This window comes from Ruditapes philippinarum, unplaced genomic scaffold, assembly GCF_026571515.1.
Source record: "Ruditapes philippinarum isolate M1 unplaced genomic scaffold, ASM2657151v2 ctg2478_1_1_1_1, whole genome shotgun sequence".
In the NCBI taxonomy this organism is placed as follows: Eukaryota; Metazoa; Mollusca; class Bivalvia; order Venerida; family Veneridae; genus Ruditapes; species Ruditapes philippinarum.
The window spans coordinates 1-15215 of NW_026860389.1; the positions used below are offsets into that span (position 1 = coordinate 1).

Here is a 15215-nt window from a genome sequence, read left to right on the forward strand (position 1 = left end):
TGGGACATTACTCTGACACTATAAGAGATATGAACAAGAAACTTTGTAGGTAGATAAATATCATTGGGTAGATGAGCAATGCAAAGAACAGTCACTCTGTCTTGCCTACGTTTGGAGTTATTGCACTTTGAATTTTGTCCGGGACATAACTCTGAAACTACAAGAGGTATACTTTTCTGTGTCCAAAACCTATTCGGGGAGCATCACCCGGTATAACCAGTTCTTGTTTTAAATGAATGCATAGATAATTTTTAACTTAACAAAATGAATGTATAAATTCTTTGTATAAATGTATATTTTATCTTGATAACAGAGAGAACTTGAAGAAAACGTAGACAAGAAAGTCAAGAAGTCAGATAAACAGACCAATAAGGATGGTACAGAATATAAAATTGGTGGCTTGCCTTACTTCAAAGACAAATCTGGGAATGTATGTATTTGCTTAGTAGATAAAGATAGCTGGATGGTGAATGCAGTGTACTTATCTCTGTTTGTTTTTTTCAGTCATTTTGAAAGGGTCTTGGTGTGCCCAATTTGGAATTTTTGAACCCTGATAATTAGGGAAAATTAATTAATTGCAGGGCTTTTTCCTGTTTTGGGAAAAGGCCACTTAGTATGAATTGGGAATAAATTTCGCAATTCAGGAATTTTGAGAATTTTAGAAAGTTTGAAAATTATATTTTTACATTCCTGAAAATGTTTTTAACATTTCTCTGATAATATAATGTGCCAGTTCATTTAAGAAGAAAATAAAGCGTAATATTTTCAAAAATTGAAACAGTTCCATTATTTCTTGGCTGCTGTTTGGCCTTATATCTTCCCCAATGTAATAGGATGAAAATGCCCTGAGTGTAGGATATTTGAGAATTTTAGAAAGATTAAAAGACTATATTTTACAGGCCTTTAAACAACAGTTACATTTGTAATGGTAAGGGTGTGCCAAATTAAAAAAATTTTAAGCCCTGAAATTGGGAAAAATTTGTGGTTTTTGAATAAAACTATAAACAACACTCTGAGGAAAAGATATGATTTTCTAGTACTTTAGAATCTACCCCTTTTGCCCCTGTTTAACAATGTGGTAAAACAACTGCAGGGCACTATGTTTATTGTTACATCTTCATGATGCTGTCTATTTTTGTGTGCTATTTTGTTTAAAGCATGTTCTGTAACATGAGAAACCCTGTTAATTCGTAAAACAGGGATATACCATTTTGGCTGTGCTATTAAGAAGATACAATTGTTAAAAATTATTTTTAGATGCCACCATTTAATGAAGATGTAAAGCTGAAGGAACAGATGAATGAAGAAAAACAGCATGTGAGACCAAAAAGCAGCTGTAAGTTATTTCAGGCTTTTCAGCATTCAATTTCATATTTTTCTTAGATTATTTTTCCTATTCTTGATTTGGCAATATACTGATGGCAAAGGCTAATTACCGCCAAGGGTTAATTCTCAATTTACTTATTTCATTTATTATTTAAAACTGTTCTATTTTCTCTCGGGGATGATAAGCATTCTTTTAGTTTAATTTAGGAAAAAAATTAAACGGTTGAATTTATGCTTTTGAGTGGATTACTAATTTTATCTGTGAAAATTATAATGGATAATATCACAGTGGAAACTATCAAAATAAAATTTCACACTTCTCAATCACAAAACTACTTTTTAAAGATTTTTCCCATGTGGTACCTCAATTTTATTTTTGCTGTTTAGATAAAAGCAAATCTGAAATCGATAAATAACTTAAATTTCAAAATATATAAAAAGAAAAAAAAACTTATTGTGGCCCTTAGTGTTATTTATCTGTAGAATTTTCATCAATTTTTGTCAATTTCTAAGTAGACTTTGCTGTATATAGCCTAAGAATATTGTTGAGCTCGGAAAAAAGATATGAAGAGAGTGAATTAATTACATATTGCCATTTAATTTGTCAAGTCTTGCCTTATCTATATTTTTTGTTACAGTTTGACATGTAACAGATTTTAAGTATCCTTTTAGCTTTCAATTTTGGTTGGAAAAACAATTCTGTGTTGTTTCAAACCAAGAATTTCAGTTATTTTATCTTTGAAAAGTGCATCACATCACTGTATGGCCTTCTTTAAAAGAGCGTCATGAGTGCTATTTATACATCAGAGTGACATTTGTTTCTAAAAATAGAAGATCAGGAATTGCATAGTTAGCTTTACTTATTTGTTGATAAGAGACATTGAGGGGTTTCCTTGTTATTTATTACTTTATAGACAGCAAATTTCATTTTCCACCTAAATTCTTTTGATTTGACAATTATGTAAAACAATTTATCTAAAGAATAACATATTAAACCTTTGAGAAAAGCTGAAGGCCTGCACTTAAATTGTATATTTTCTTCATTGTTAGGGACAAAGAAGCAAAGGAAAGAACTGGTTGATGCTGTAAAATTAGATGCCATGGAACAAGCTCTCAGGCCATTACTTAGCAAGTAAGTAAACTATTCAATCTTGAAAACTTTTATCCCAAATCTTGATCCAATATTAAATGAATATGAAATTTGTATTATTAAGTTACAGAAGATTTTTTTTAAAGATTTTGTCATGTTATATGGCCCAGTATAAAAAGTTGTGTGCTTAAATAACCACACCTACTATACAACCATATATAACCAGTGTTTCTGCCAGAGCGCGTTTTTGGCGCACTATTTTCGGCCATGACGCAATGAAATTTAGTTATTGAGTATTTTGTGACGCAAGAATTTCACCGTCGCTGATTTCAACACGAGTCAGATATACTGACTATAAACTGTCAATTCAGTATAAAAATGTACGTAATGTTTACCGTGGGCTCGACAATAATTTTAATGAGATATGAAATTCACCGAGTCTGTGGTCCGGCATTAGCTAATTTCAACTATTTAATAAACGCTTGCATTTATAAGATACTGCATATATTGAAAGCTCCCAGACAAAATTATTTATTTTGTTGTCGTCATATTCCGCAAACGAATTTTAACTGTCTGCTGGAAAATGTCATCTGCAGATTGACCAATTTCTTTACGAAAAATACACAAAATATTGTTGTCCATGACCCAAAAGAAGTATCAGATAAAAATAATGTTGACAATGACCCTAATCCCCCTAAAGATAAACAATCCATTACACAAGTAAAAATTGATCGTGAATTTCGTCAGGAATGGCTAACAAAATTTTAACATACTTTTTGTATGAAAGTAACAAAATGACATGCAACATTTGCATCAGTGAGGGCAAAGACAATTCCTTGACAAGTGGTTGTACAAATTTTCGCCATTTTTTGGGTCCAAGTATTGAAAACTTTGAATAAATTGCTAAGGCAGTGAACAAATGGATAGAATCCATAGAAAGACGCCTGTTCTCTCGCAGAAAGTAAAGTGTCTTAGAAAATAAAACTTATATTGTTATCTGTTGTTCTTACATTTTTGTTTAATTTTGATGGCATGACCCTTATGAATTTGAAATGACCTCTAAAATTTAATACAGGGGGTCATAAATGACCCTCAGAAAATCAGAGCTGACAGAAACACTGTATAACCTGTCAGAAAATTTCATATTAAGTTAGTTAATTTAATTGCACAATCTCTTTATTTCAGAAAAAAAATTACATCTGCTTGAAATTTTTACATTGTGTGTATTTGAGTTTATTTAAACTCCCCACTGGTTGCCCATATGGGCGAGTCCTACAGAATAGTATTAGTCATTTTAAATTTTGAAGAATAGTGCAAAATACAGATACAGAATCCCCAGTTAAAGAAGCTTCTCTTGGTTCTTTAGCATGCCAAGTGTTAAGCACTCATACACGGGTCCTCAATATTAAGTATCGACCGAAAGACTGATAATGATCAGTAATTTTAGTTGGCCAGCCTGGGAATCGAACCCACGATGTCGAGATTACAAGTCTCGCTTCCTAATCCATTGAGCTATGCATAAAGATTATATATGAACATAATGATTAACCAAAGTAAATTTACATAACAATCATGAAGTCTTGTAAAACTATAGTGACATAGTCATGGATCATTTTCAAATATTTGTAGGCAAGAAGTAGAGATGGAGAAATTGTCAAGATGTAAAAATTCAGAGGAGATCACAGAAGCCAAGGATAGAATAGAAAAACTGCAACAAGAAATAAGATTAAAGCAGTAAGCTCCTTATCTCAAATCTTAACTCTCAAAACTCTTTTCGACATTTTTTTGTCACTTTCATTATTTTAAACCTGTGTGTATTTTATTTTTTCTATATTTCATGCGTGTATCAAATGCATAAAAAGATACTTGCACAAATTAGAACAATGGGAAAAATGTGTATCACACTTAAGTTTGAGTGAAAAGTGTTGTAATGCTTTTCATTTCTGGGTCATCTTGCATACTAAAAATGATAACCGTTATTCTTGAAAAAAACAGGATGAGGGAATTATTCGAAAATTTGCACAGAAGTTATTGATCCAAACCTACATCAGATTGTACAAAAATCTAAAAAAAAAAATTAAAATTTTTTCAGTCTGATCATGTCTAAAAACCTCATTGGAGTCCCTTTAACCAATAAAAGTTTTAATATTTTAGACAGAACTAGAAGAAAAAAATTCATAACCCTGATGCCTGTTTATCTACTGGTTATCAATTTTGATTTTCTCATCTATGTTGCAATCTTATTTTTTCTTCAAAAAATTACAACTATTCAGCATTGATTTACATTGTGCATGTAGTATCCTTAGTTTGAATGATTATGGCAAACTGGGAAACCCAATGTTTTATATTTTATTTTTTGCAATTTGTTAATACAGGAATACTCCAGGTGATGATTTGTTGAAGACCGTTGATAACAACAAGATTGATTTTCTGAAAATTTCATGCTCCAATGTAAGTTGCATCAATTCTTTTATGATTGATATTCGGCCTCAATGACTGATTGGTAAGGTGGCTGCTTAAAAGGCACATTATCCCCTCAGAAACGAATAAAAAATTTCTTCTTCAGATAGGGTAAAAAGAGTTTTAATATTTAAATAATTTTTTTATAGCACCTTAGATGCCTTGCCACCTAAAGATAATAGTGCTGAAAAATGAAATAATTTGTCTTAAAAGTAGCTTAATGTAGTGTTTTGACTTTCAGACAAAATACTTAATCACTTTAACTGTACTAACTGCCTTAAAGGGATATTCAGGCAAAATTATGTCAAGAATATTAAAATGATCGTATGCCCTCAAAATCACCGCTTGTTAAAATACATTTTTTTAAAGTTCCAGCCATGAATTTTCTGTTATAAAAATTCTATAATATTTTGGGGGTTGTGAACGTAAATATATCTTTATATATGTTGAAACAAAAAATTTAAAGACACCAATAAAAACTACCCGAATAGTTTTAAAAAAGTCATGTGACTTGAACAAACCCCCTTGGGAAGTTACAATAAACAATTGTAATATTTGTATGATTAAAAAATTTCCTAAAGTCATTCATTTTGACATGTTCTTTTTACGTTTCCAGAGTTTCAAGAACAAAACATTGTGAAATTTCTAGCGCCTAACCTTTGACCCACGCGGTCAAAGGTTTTGTTTCTTTTACTGTCTAATGTATATTCATTTTGAGGGCATTTACAGAATAAAGAATGAAAAAAATTCGAAACTAAGAAAAAATTTTTTGGGCCCTGTGTTTTCCCTTTTTAACCCATAAGACATTTTTCCTAATTTTGAACTTTTTAGCTTCTAAATTTTGTAAAACAGTTTCAGCCTGCCTTAAAAATAAGAACAGCCCCATTACATAAAATTTCTGTACAAAAAATTTGGACCATAAATTTTTGGAAACAACAAAAAAATTTACCACAGTTTAAAAAACTTTATTTTACTATTTCAAAATTTCCGAAGGTTTCCCTTTTTTAAAATTTTGCATTTTTTCGTCCGGGCAAACTTTTCCCCCAACAGGCACACATCAAAGAACACTTCCATTGTCTTAATTTCATAAAAATCAATTCCTAACTAACCTTCGTAAATTTTCTGTAGTATATAAATATTTCATAAGGTATAGCTGTATACTCTTTTAGATTTACAAGTACTATTTATTTCATGCTTTCCAGTGTTTTACTGTAATATATCAGATGATTATATTCTGATAAACCACTAGTGAAATTTATAAAATATAATTTTCACTGTAGCCGGACGTACTATATCTGACTGCAGATGAAAAGAATATCATAACTAAATGGAATAACAGGCAACAATAAATGCCGTCATACGTAAATTTTGTTTCTTTAGAAAAAGAAAGTGGATATCATCTTACATCATGTTAAAAATTTAACAAAATTAGAGAAAGTTTAACAGAACTATTTTTCAAAATTTATGATGTGATGTCATGATGTGATGACGTCATAAAGGAGAATGCACAACATTATGCGGCAAAATCAGTAAAAAATATTTAAAATCACTTTAAAAGCATGAAATAAAAAGAAAATTTATTTGTTTTACATATAAGATTGAAATATATTTCATTCGTGAACACCATCTATTATTTTTTCACTCGTGAAAATATTGCACCTGGTGTTCACTCAGTGAAATATATTTCAATCTTACATGCAAAACAAACAAATATCCTCTATATAATTATATATACACATGTGTATATATATAGACCAAATAATTGACTCTTTATTTTAATTCAGACTTTTAACCTTTTACCCCATGAGCATATTGCGAAAAATGGCCGTTTTCCTTGAAAAGCCTCCTGTAACAAGTTCAAACTGCTATGAAACTATGAAAAATGCTTCAATACTAATGAAACTTGGCACAAATGTTGACTACACCATAGCCTCTGTAACAGCATGCTCAATGGTAAATTTCCTGTTACCATGGCAACGGGGGGACGTCTCCAAATTGCCAAAAATCACTATTTTGCATTGTTTTTTTCCATCAAAAGCATTGTTTTTTTCCATCAAAACTGATTTCAAAGTGCTGCAACTTCTCAATGAATTGAGATAGAGTAAAAGGCTTTTCAGCGTCGGTTACTAGTTACCCTAAAATCGACCTGAGGCCATTTTTAGCCTGTCACATGTCCAAAATTTTCTTGGCAATGAGGGGGACTCTGCCCTCCTTCTGGCAACCCCCCAAACAGAAGGGGGCACATCCCCCTTCTGGCAACCCCCTGATGTAATAATTGGATGGGGGACGGCGCCGAAAAAGTGCTCACTTTTTTTAACAACATTTCTCAAACGAAAAACAGTGTTTGGGGCCTAAATAGGGCATTTTTTCACTGTTTGAGGCCTCAAAAAAAGGGGGGGGGGGGGGGGGGGGAAAGCCGTCGAAACATGCTTATATAAGGGAAAAGGTTAACAAAAAATGATGAAAAACCTTGGAATTACACAAAAACTTGATTTTCCATGTTTACACATGCCCTAACACCGAAATTTGGTGAAAAGTTGTTGTTGTTTTTTGACATTTTTTATTTTTTTAATTAACCTTTTACCCCATGAGCATATTGCGAAAAATGGCCGTTTTCATTGAAAAGCCTCCTGTAACAAGTTCAAACTGCTATGAAACTATGAAAAATGCTTCAATACTAATGAAACTAGGCACAAATGTTGACTACACCATAGCCTCTGTAACAGCATGCTCAATGGTAAATTTCCTGTTACCATGGCAACGGGGGGACGTCTCCAAATTGCCAAAAATCACTATTTTGCATTGTTTTTTTCCATCAAAACTGATTTCAAATTGCTGCAACTTCTCAATGAATTGAGATAGAGTAAAAGGCTTTTCAGCGTCGGTTACTAGTTATCCTAAGATCGCCCTGAGGCCATTTTTAGCCTGTCACATGTCCAAAATTTTCTTGGCGATGAGGGGGACTCCCCCCCCTTCAAACCCCCCAAACAGAAGGGGGCACATCCCCCTTCTGGCAACAGTGTTTGGGGCCTAAATAGGGCATTTTTTCACTGTTTGAGGCCTCAAAAAAGGGGGGGGGGCAAAAAGCCGTCGAAACACGCTTATATAAGGGAAAAGGTTAATTGTTTATGAATCAGAATATGGAACCTTATACATTATACATGTAGATGAAAGTCTGGCTGGTTAAGAAAAACAAAAGCTTGATTGTCACCAGTGATAACGTGTTTGATTATATTTTTTATGTCAGAAAAATAACATAGTATATAAACGAAATCATTGTACCCTGTCTTTTCGAGCCTATATAATTCAGTGTGTACCCTGCCTTGAGATTTCAAGCATGTGTTTGTCACGATTCAGAACTGTTCACTATTGAGGGGAGAAGATGTGTAAGCATGTAGCTCAGTCGGTACAGCCGCGGTACGGTATTCCGAAGGTCCCGGGTTCGAGTCCCGGTTAGGCTGCACATTTTTCTCACACTGTGACATGTTACTTCTGATCACTGTACCTTACATGGGAGCCTATATATATTATATCTTGAATCTTACTTGCGAAAACAAGAAGTAGACATGTTTATATTCTGTGAATAAAATTGCAAATTAAAATGACCTACTGTTTTTGATAGGGAAGATTTGTAAAAAACAACATATGCTGTCTTGTTTTAGTTTAACAATAAATTCAGTGCTTCGGAGTGCATGAGTATGTGGAATGCAGTTTTACAGCCTGGCATTAACCGCAGCAAGTGGACAGCTAAAGAAGAAGAAGAATTGATCAAATTGGCAGAAAAATATCAAAAAAGAAATTGGGACAAAATTGCTGAGGAGTTAAAGGTTTGATGGCATATTGTAGCACATTATTTGGGAAAAGATACAAATTTTGCAAGTGCTGTTAAACAATACTGTAAAACCAGAATTTTTTGCAAGGCATTTAATTTGATAACTTGAAGATCGCCATGATTGTTTGTGTAGGTTTTATGCAAAATTTTATCACAATTTTTGGTCATATGAGCCGCGTCACGACAAAACCAACATAGTGCGTTTGCGACCAGCATGGATCCAGACCAGCGTGCGCAGTTTGATCAGGATCCATGCTGTTCGCTATCAATTCTTTACTTGTTTTAGAGTTTGTAAGCGAACAGCATGGATCCTGATCAGACTGCGTGGATGTGCATGCTGGTCTGGTTCCATGCTGGTCGCAAACCCATTATGCTGGTTTTGTCATGGAGCGGCTCATATCTTTTTGATTGGTGCACGGAACTGTACAGTTCCATAATTAGAAGTTGGAAATATTCATGTAAGAAATTCAGCAGATAACAGGTTTAAATTGAACTATAAGTAATGATTTTCTTCTTAGATTAGGCATCATGGTGTTAATTCTTATTATTTTATTGTCTTTCAGTCAAACAGAACACCCTACCAGTGTTTGCAGCATTTTCAAGAAAACCATTTCGCCAGTGTTCCCATGTAAGAACCAGTTCAATTACACGTTTAAACTTAGGGCTTATAATAAAATGTCTCACATATACTTAGGACTATTAATTATTGCAAGGGTTTATTAATGATTGATCAGTTTTTAGGGCAAAATTTTGGCCAAAATTCTTCTTCTTCCCACTACTCACTACTGTAAGTTCGAGTTACGTCCGTGTCTTCGAATAACAGAGCATAAGTCATTCTACTTAGATGCCCATTGGTGACTGAAATAATGCACAAAGGGGCACCTGAGGTCTTCTCCCACTGGTAAAGCTGGAAAGTTGCCATATGACCTTTACTGTGGTGCAAAGGTATACAAAAAAAGAGAAAAAATGCGAGGTAAAGCAAAAAAAAGTCTTATTAATGATTGTTCTTTTTCAGTGATATATTCACAATCTTTGATTAATTGTCTTATGTTTGTAGTGAGTGGACAGAGGAGGAAGATGAATTACTGAAAGAAGTAGTCGAGACTTGTACATTTGGTAAAGGTAGAATCAAGTGGCATCAAGGTGGGTATTGTAGTAAAATGAAGTTTAAAACTACTTGATTAATTAGTACATACATCTTCCATACAAATGAATATGGAGATAAGTTATATATGGTAATAAGTAAATGTGCTATGTTGTGGCCACTAAGATGAGTGGTTTTGGCTGTTGACTTCAAATCACTTTTTCTCTGATAGCTGTTGGTTTGCATCTTGTCAGACTTTGAATTTCATCATGTGAGGAAGCTATTCAGTTAGCTTATGAAAGGTTGGTGGTTCGACTCGGATTCTCACTCTGCTGGAAATAATGTGCAGTGGTTCAGCTGAGGTCTTCCTCCACCTAACAAAGCTTGAAAAGTGGTCATGTGACTTTTTTAAACAGGGTAGGTGTGACTTAAACCCAACAAACAAAATGTCTTGTACAAATTTCAACATACAGATTATATCAGTAAGAAAATGAAATTTGAGAATATCTGATTTAATGTTATTTCATAAATGGTATAGCCACATGTAAAAAAGTAATAGGATTGATTTCATTTGAAAAATAAACCTGTTTTCATGTATTTAATTCTTTGCAATCGCTACTATCTTATATAAAAGACACTAAGGATTTCCTTACTTTATTCAAGGACTGTAGATTAATGCCATGTAGTTACTCCATTATGCATTTTCCTATATGATGTCACAATGCTCATGTTGAAAATAATTATGCCCCCATTTCGAAGAAAAGGGGGTATATTGCTTTGCACTTGTCGGTCCGTCTGTCTGTCGGTCTGTCGGTCCGTCGGTCCGTAGACCAAATGGTTTCCGAGTGATATCTAAAGAACCCTTAGGCCTAGGAACTTCAAACTTGGTATGGTGATTGGTCATGACAAGTAAATGACCCCTATTGATTTTGGGGTCAAGGGGTCAAAGGTCAAGGTCACATTGACCTTGTAAGCAAAAACAGTTTCCGATCAATAACTAAAGAACCTTAAGGCCTAGGAACTTTCAAACTTGGTATGGTGATTTGTCATGATCAGTAGATGACCCCTATTGATTTTGGGGTCAAAGGTCAAGGTCACATTGACCTTGTAAGCAAAAACGGTTTCCGATCAATAAGTAAAGAACCTTAAGGCCTAGGAACTTCAAACTTGGTATGGTGATTGGTCATGATCAGTAAATGACCCCTATTGATTTTGGGGTCAAGGGGTCAAAGGTCAAGGTCACATTGACCTCTTGGGTAAAAACGGTTTCCGATCAATAACAAAAGAACCCTTAGGCCTAGGAACTTCAAACTTGGTATGGTGATTGGTTTATGATCAGCAGATGACCCCTATTGATTTTGGGGTCAAGGGGTCAAAGGTCAAGGTCACATTGACCTTGTAGGTAAAAACGGTTTCCGATCAATAACGAAAGAACCCTTAGGCCTAGGGACTTCAAACTTGATATGGTGATTGGTCATGATCAGTAGATGACCCCTATTGATTTTGGGGTTAAGGGGTCAAAGGTCAAGGTCACATTGACCTTGTAGGTAAAAATGGTTTCCGATCAATAACGAAAGAACCCTTAGGCCTAGGGACTTCAAACTTGATATGGTGATTGGTCATGATCAGTAGATGACCCCTATTGATTTTGGGGTCAAGGGGTCAAAGGTCAAGGTCACATTGACCTTGTAGGTAAAAACGGTTTCCGATCAATAACGAAAGAAACCTTAGGCCTAGGAACTTCAAACTTGGTATGGTGATTGGTCATGATCAGTAGATGACCCCTATTGATTTTGGGGTCAAAGGTCAAGGTCACATTGACCTCTTAGGTAAAAACAGTTTCCGATCAATTACTAAAGAACCCTTAGTCCTAGGAACTTCAAAACTTGGTATGGTGATTGGTCATGACCAGCAGATGACCCCTACTGATTTTGGGGTTAAGGGGTCAAAGGGCAAGGTCACATCGACCTTGTAGGGTAAAAATGCTTTCCGATCAATAACTTAAGAACCCTTAGGCCTAGGGACTTCAAACTTGGTATGGTGATTGGTCATGACCAGCAGATGACCTATTGTTTTTAGGGTCAAGGGGTCAAAGGTCATGTAACATTGACCTTGTAGGTAAAAACGGTTTCCGATCAATTAACTAAAAACGCTTAGGCCTAGGAACTTCAAACTTTGTATGATGATTGGTGGTGACCAGCAGATGACCCCTATTGAGTTTTGGGTCAAGGGGTCAAAGGTCAAGGTCACATCGACCTTGTAAGTAAAAACGGTTTCTGATCAATAACTTAAGAACGCTTAGGCCTAGGAACTTCAAACTTGGTATGGTGATTTTTTCATGACCAGCAGATTACCCCTTTCGAATTTGGGATCAAGGGGTCAAAGGTCAAGGTCACATTGACCTTGTAAGTAAAAACGGTTTCTGATCAATAACTAAAGAACGCTTCGGCCTAGGAACTTCAAACTTGGCATAGTGATTGGTCATGATCAGCAGATGACCCCTATTGATTTTTTGGGGTCAAAGGTCAAGGTCACATTGACCCTTGTATGTTAAAACGGTTTCCGATCAATAATAAAAGAACCTTAGGGCCTAGGAACTTCAAATTTGGCATGGTGATTAGTCATCGTAACCAGCAAATGACCCCTTATTGATTTTGGGGTCAGGGGTCAAAGGTCAAGGTCACATTGACCTTGTAAGTAAAAACGGTTTCTGATCAATTAACTAAAAAAATGCTTAGGCCTAGGAACTTCAAACTTTTGTATGATGATTGGTCTTGACCAGCAGATGACCCCTATTGAGTTTTGGGTCAAGGGGTCAAAGGTCAAGGTCATGACCAGTAGATACTTGATAACCCTTATTAATTGTTTGATCACTGGGTCAGAAGTCATGCATAATTACCTTATCACATGAATAATTGGCTGCTGATAGGGGGCATACATGTTTTACAAACATATCTTGTTTCTTTAAGTGTGTTATATATTCATATATCTCCATAATACATTTTACCTAAGTGGTGTGTATATCTGATAATTGTAATGATATTATATGCTATTCATTTGTATTCAAATACATGTATAGTGAAATAAAATGTTTCTTCCATTGAAATAACAGTAATCCAGATATAATTCACAGTTTTGTTTCAATAATCTACTGAGAAGTATGTAAAATTAAAAATTTTCATAGGGATTAGATTTATAGCTAATTTCATAAGTTAAAGAATTTTTTAATTTAAGTATTGTAATACCCTATAGATTGAACAGAATTCAAAGTAGAAATTCGCGAAATAATAAACCTTGCCAATTAGTTAAAAATATTGATAATTTGATAACGTAAAATTTTTGCCTCACAAAAATGTCTAGTTTTACAATAGAAAGCTACTACAGGATGTATGGAAATAATACATAAAATAAGTCAATGAAAACGAAAGTGCCTAGCATTATTAGCCTTAAGAAAATTTTAACACTTACTTATTGTTGTTATGTTACTTAAACCTTTTTTTAATAATTGAAAGTTTGTGCAGAGTCAACTTTGCCTATTTTTAAAAAATATAATAAGAAAAATACATATAGTGCTTTGCAAATGTATGATTTTGTGTGTATTATTTCAGTACACTGTTAGTATATCAAATGTCATAGTATTTGTTTACATATCTTGTATTATAACTGGAATTATTGTTTGCATTGAACAATAAAGAGAAGAAAAAAAACTAAATTAGTGCACTGTATATGATATCAGTATTTTTTACCATGCCTGTTTGTTCTCTCAACAGTTGCCTACTATATTGATGGTAAGAGTGCGGACCATTGTAGGTCTAGATGGAACAGAATTGATCCAAATAGAACTTTAGGCAGATGGACAAAAGAAGAGGATATGGTAAGTGCAAGTCACATACGACCGTTTGCTCATCTTTATTACTTGTCGGGATGGAGAAAGTTTTATCGGGTGAGCAAGAAAGTTTGTCTTTGGGAGCTTTAGTGAGCCAAGATTCACTTTTGTAGCGAACCGGATAAACCTACTCCTATCCCAACATCAACCATATATTTGATTTATCCTGCTTTGATCATGTTTTTAGATTAGTTAAATGGTTTCATGTTTACTTTTCCACGATATAACAGCGTCTATATGTAGTTTTGTTTTGCTGCTAACCATGTGATGTCATCATATGATGTAATGACTTGAGATTTCATATGATGTAATGACTTGAGTTTTCATATGATGTAATGACTTGAGATTTCATATGATGTAATTAATTGAGATTTCATATGATGTAATGACTTGAGATTTCATATGATGTAATGACTTGAGATTTCATATGATGTAATGACTTGAGATTTCATATGATGTAATGACTTGAGATTTCATATGATGTAATGACTTGAGATTTCATATGACTTAATGACTTGAGATAGATAAGTTTATCTGGCAAGGCTTTATCCAGCTGATAATATAGACAGTAGCAGGATAAAGTTGAGCTTTTATGATCGCTCCCTGTGTCGTTGACATGTTCTTCATGCAAAGACTTTCATGTAGCCCATTATCCAAACATTTTAAAAATTATCAACATAAAACTTGGAATATTTGCATATCATGACAAGGTGCAGTTTTTTAAACAAGGGGCTAATTCTGAAAGCTATATTTTTGAGTTATGGTCCTTTTAAACGCCACAGGTCTCCTTTTGTTACTGTCATTAGCAAATCTTTTCTGGATCGTTCTTAGACATGTAGACCCACCTACAGTATGAAATGACCAAGCTTCTTTCAAACTTAATGCAGAGCTTGTTTTGTTATCATATTATATCCTGATTTCAAAACAATTTAGATACTCCAATTTAAATTTCAGCAACTGTTAGATGGTATACAAATACAGGGAGGTGTCTTGAATTGGGCAAAGATACAGGAGCACGTACCTACAAGATCTGCAAATCAGTGCAGGGAGAGGTAAACTGAATCACTTTGACATGTCAAGGTCATGGGGACATGTTTAAGGTCATGGGATTTTTTTACCCTTTGGCAGTATAATGGTTCTTCTAGTATTTAAAAATTGATGTTCATTGATTGACATGTCAAGATCATGGGATTTTTTTACCCTTTTTGCAGAATGATGGTTCCTCTAGTATTTAATGTTTTGATTAATAGTGTCAGGGCTTCGAACCCAACAAGTTAAAAAGAAATTGCTCTCTAAGATATGTCTAAAATTTGCAGACATACTGTTGCTCTTATTTTATATGTTTAATTATTATTCTGTGAAGAAAAGATTCCATTTTGTTTTCAGAATGTATGTTTTACTTTTCGTCAACTGATTGATTGATTGATTGATTGATAAATTGATTGATTAATTTTCTGAAATTTGCTGACATACTATTGCTCTTATTGTTTCTATTTGATTTTTATTCTGTATGGTAAAAGAGATTCCATTTTGTATG

General features: G+C 34.0%; 1 protein-coding gene across 1 annotated transcript in view; it reads left to right on the top strand.

The window, feature by feature from the left end:
- Window positions 1-313: 313 nt before the first annotated feature.
- Window positions 314-15215, top strand: part of LOC132759891 (uncharacterized) — a gene marked incomplete at its 5' end in the record, with an annotated part of 39013 nt that continues 24111 nt past the window's right edge. Inside the window, 10 exon segments of the mRNA XM_060751763.1 lie at window positions 314-430; window positions 1258-1336; window positions 2377-2458; window positions 4046-4150; window positions 4792-4867; window positions 8539-8703; window positions 9272-9336; window positions 9766-9851; window positions 13563-13666; window positions 14633-14730. Coding sequence (XP_060607746.1) covers window positions 314-430; window positions 1258-1336; window positions 2377-2458; window positions 4046-4150; window positions 4792-4867; window positions 8539-8703; window positions 9272-9336; window positions 9766-9851; window positions 13563-13666; window positions 14633-14730 — 977 coding nt within the window.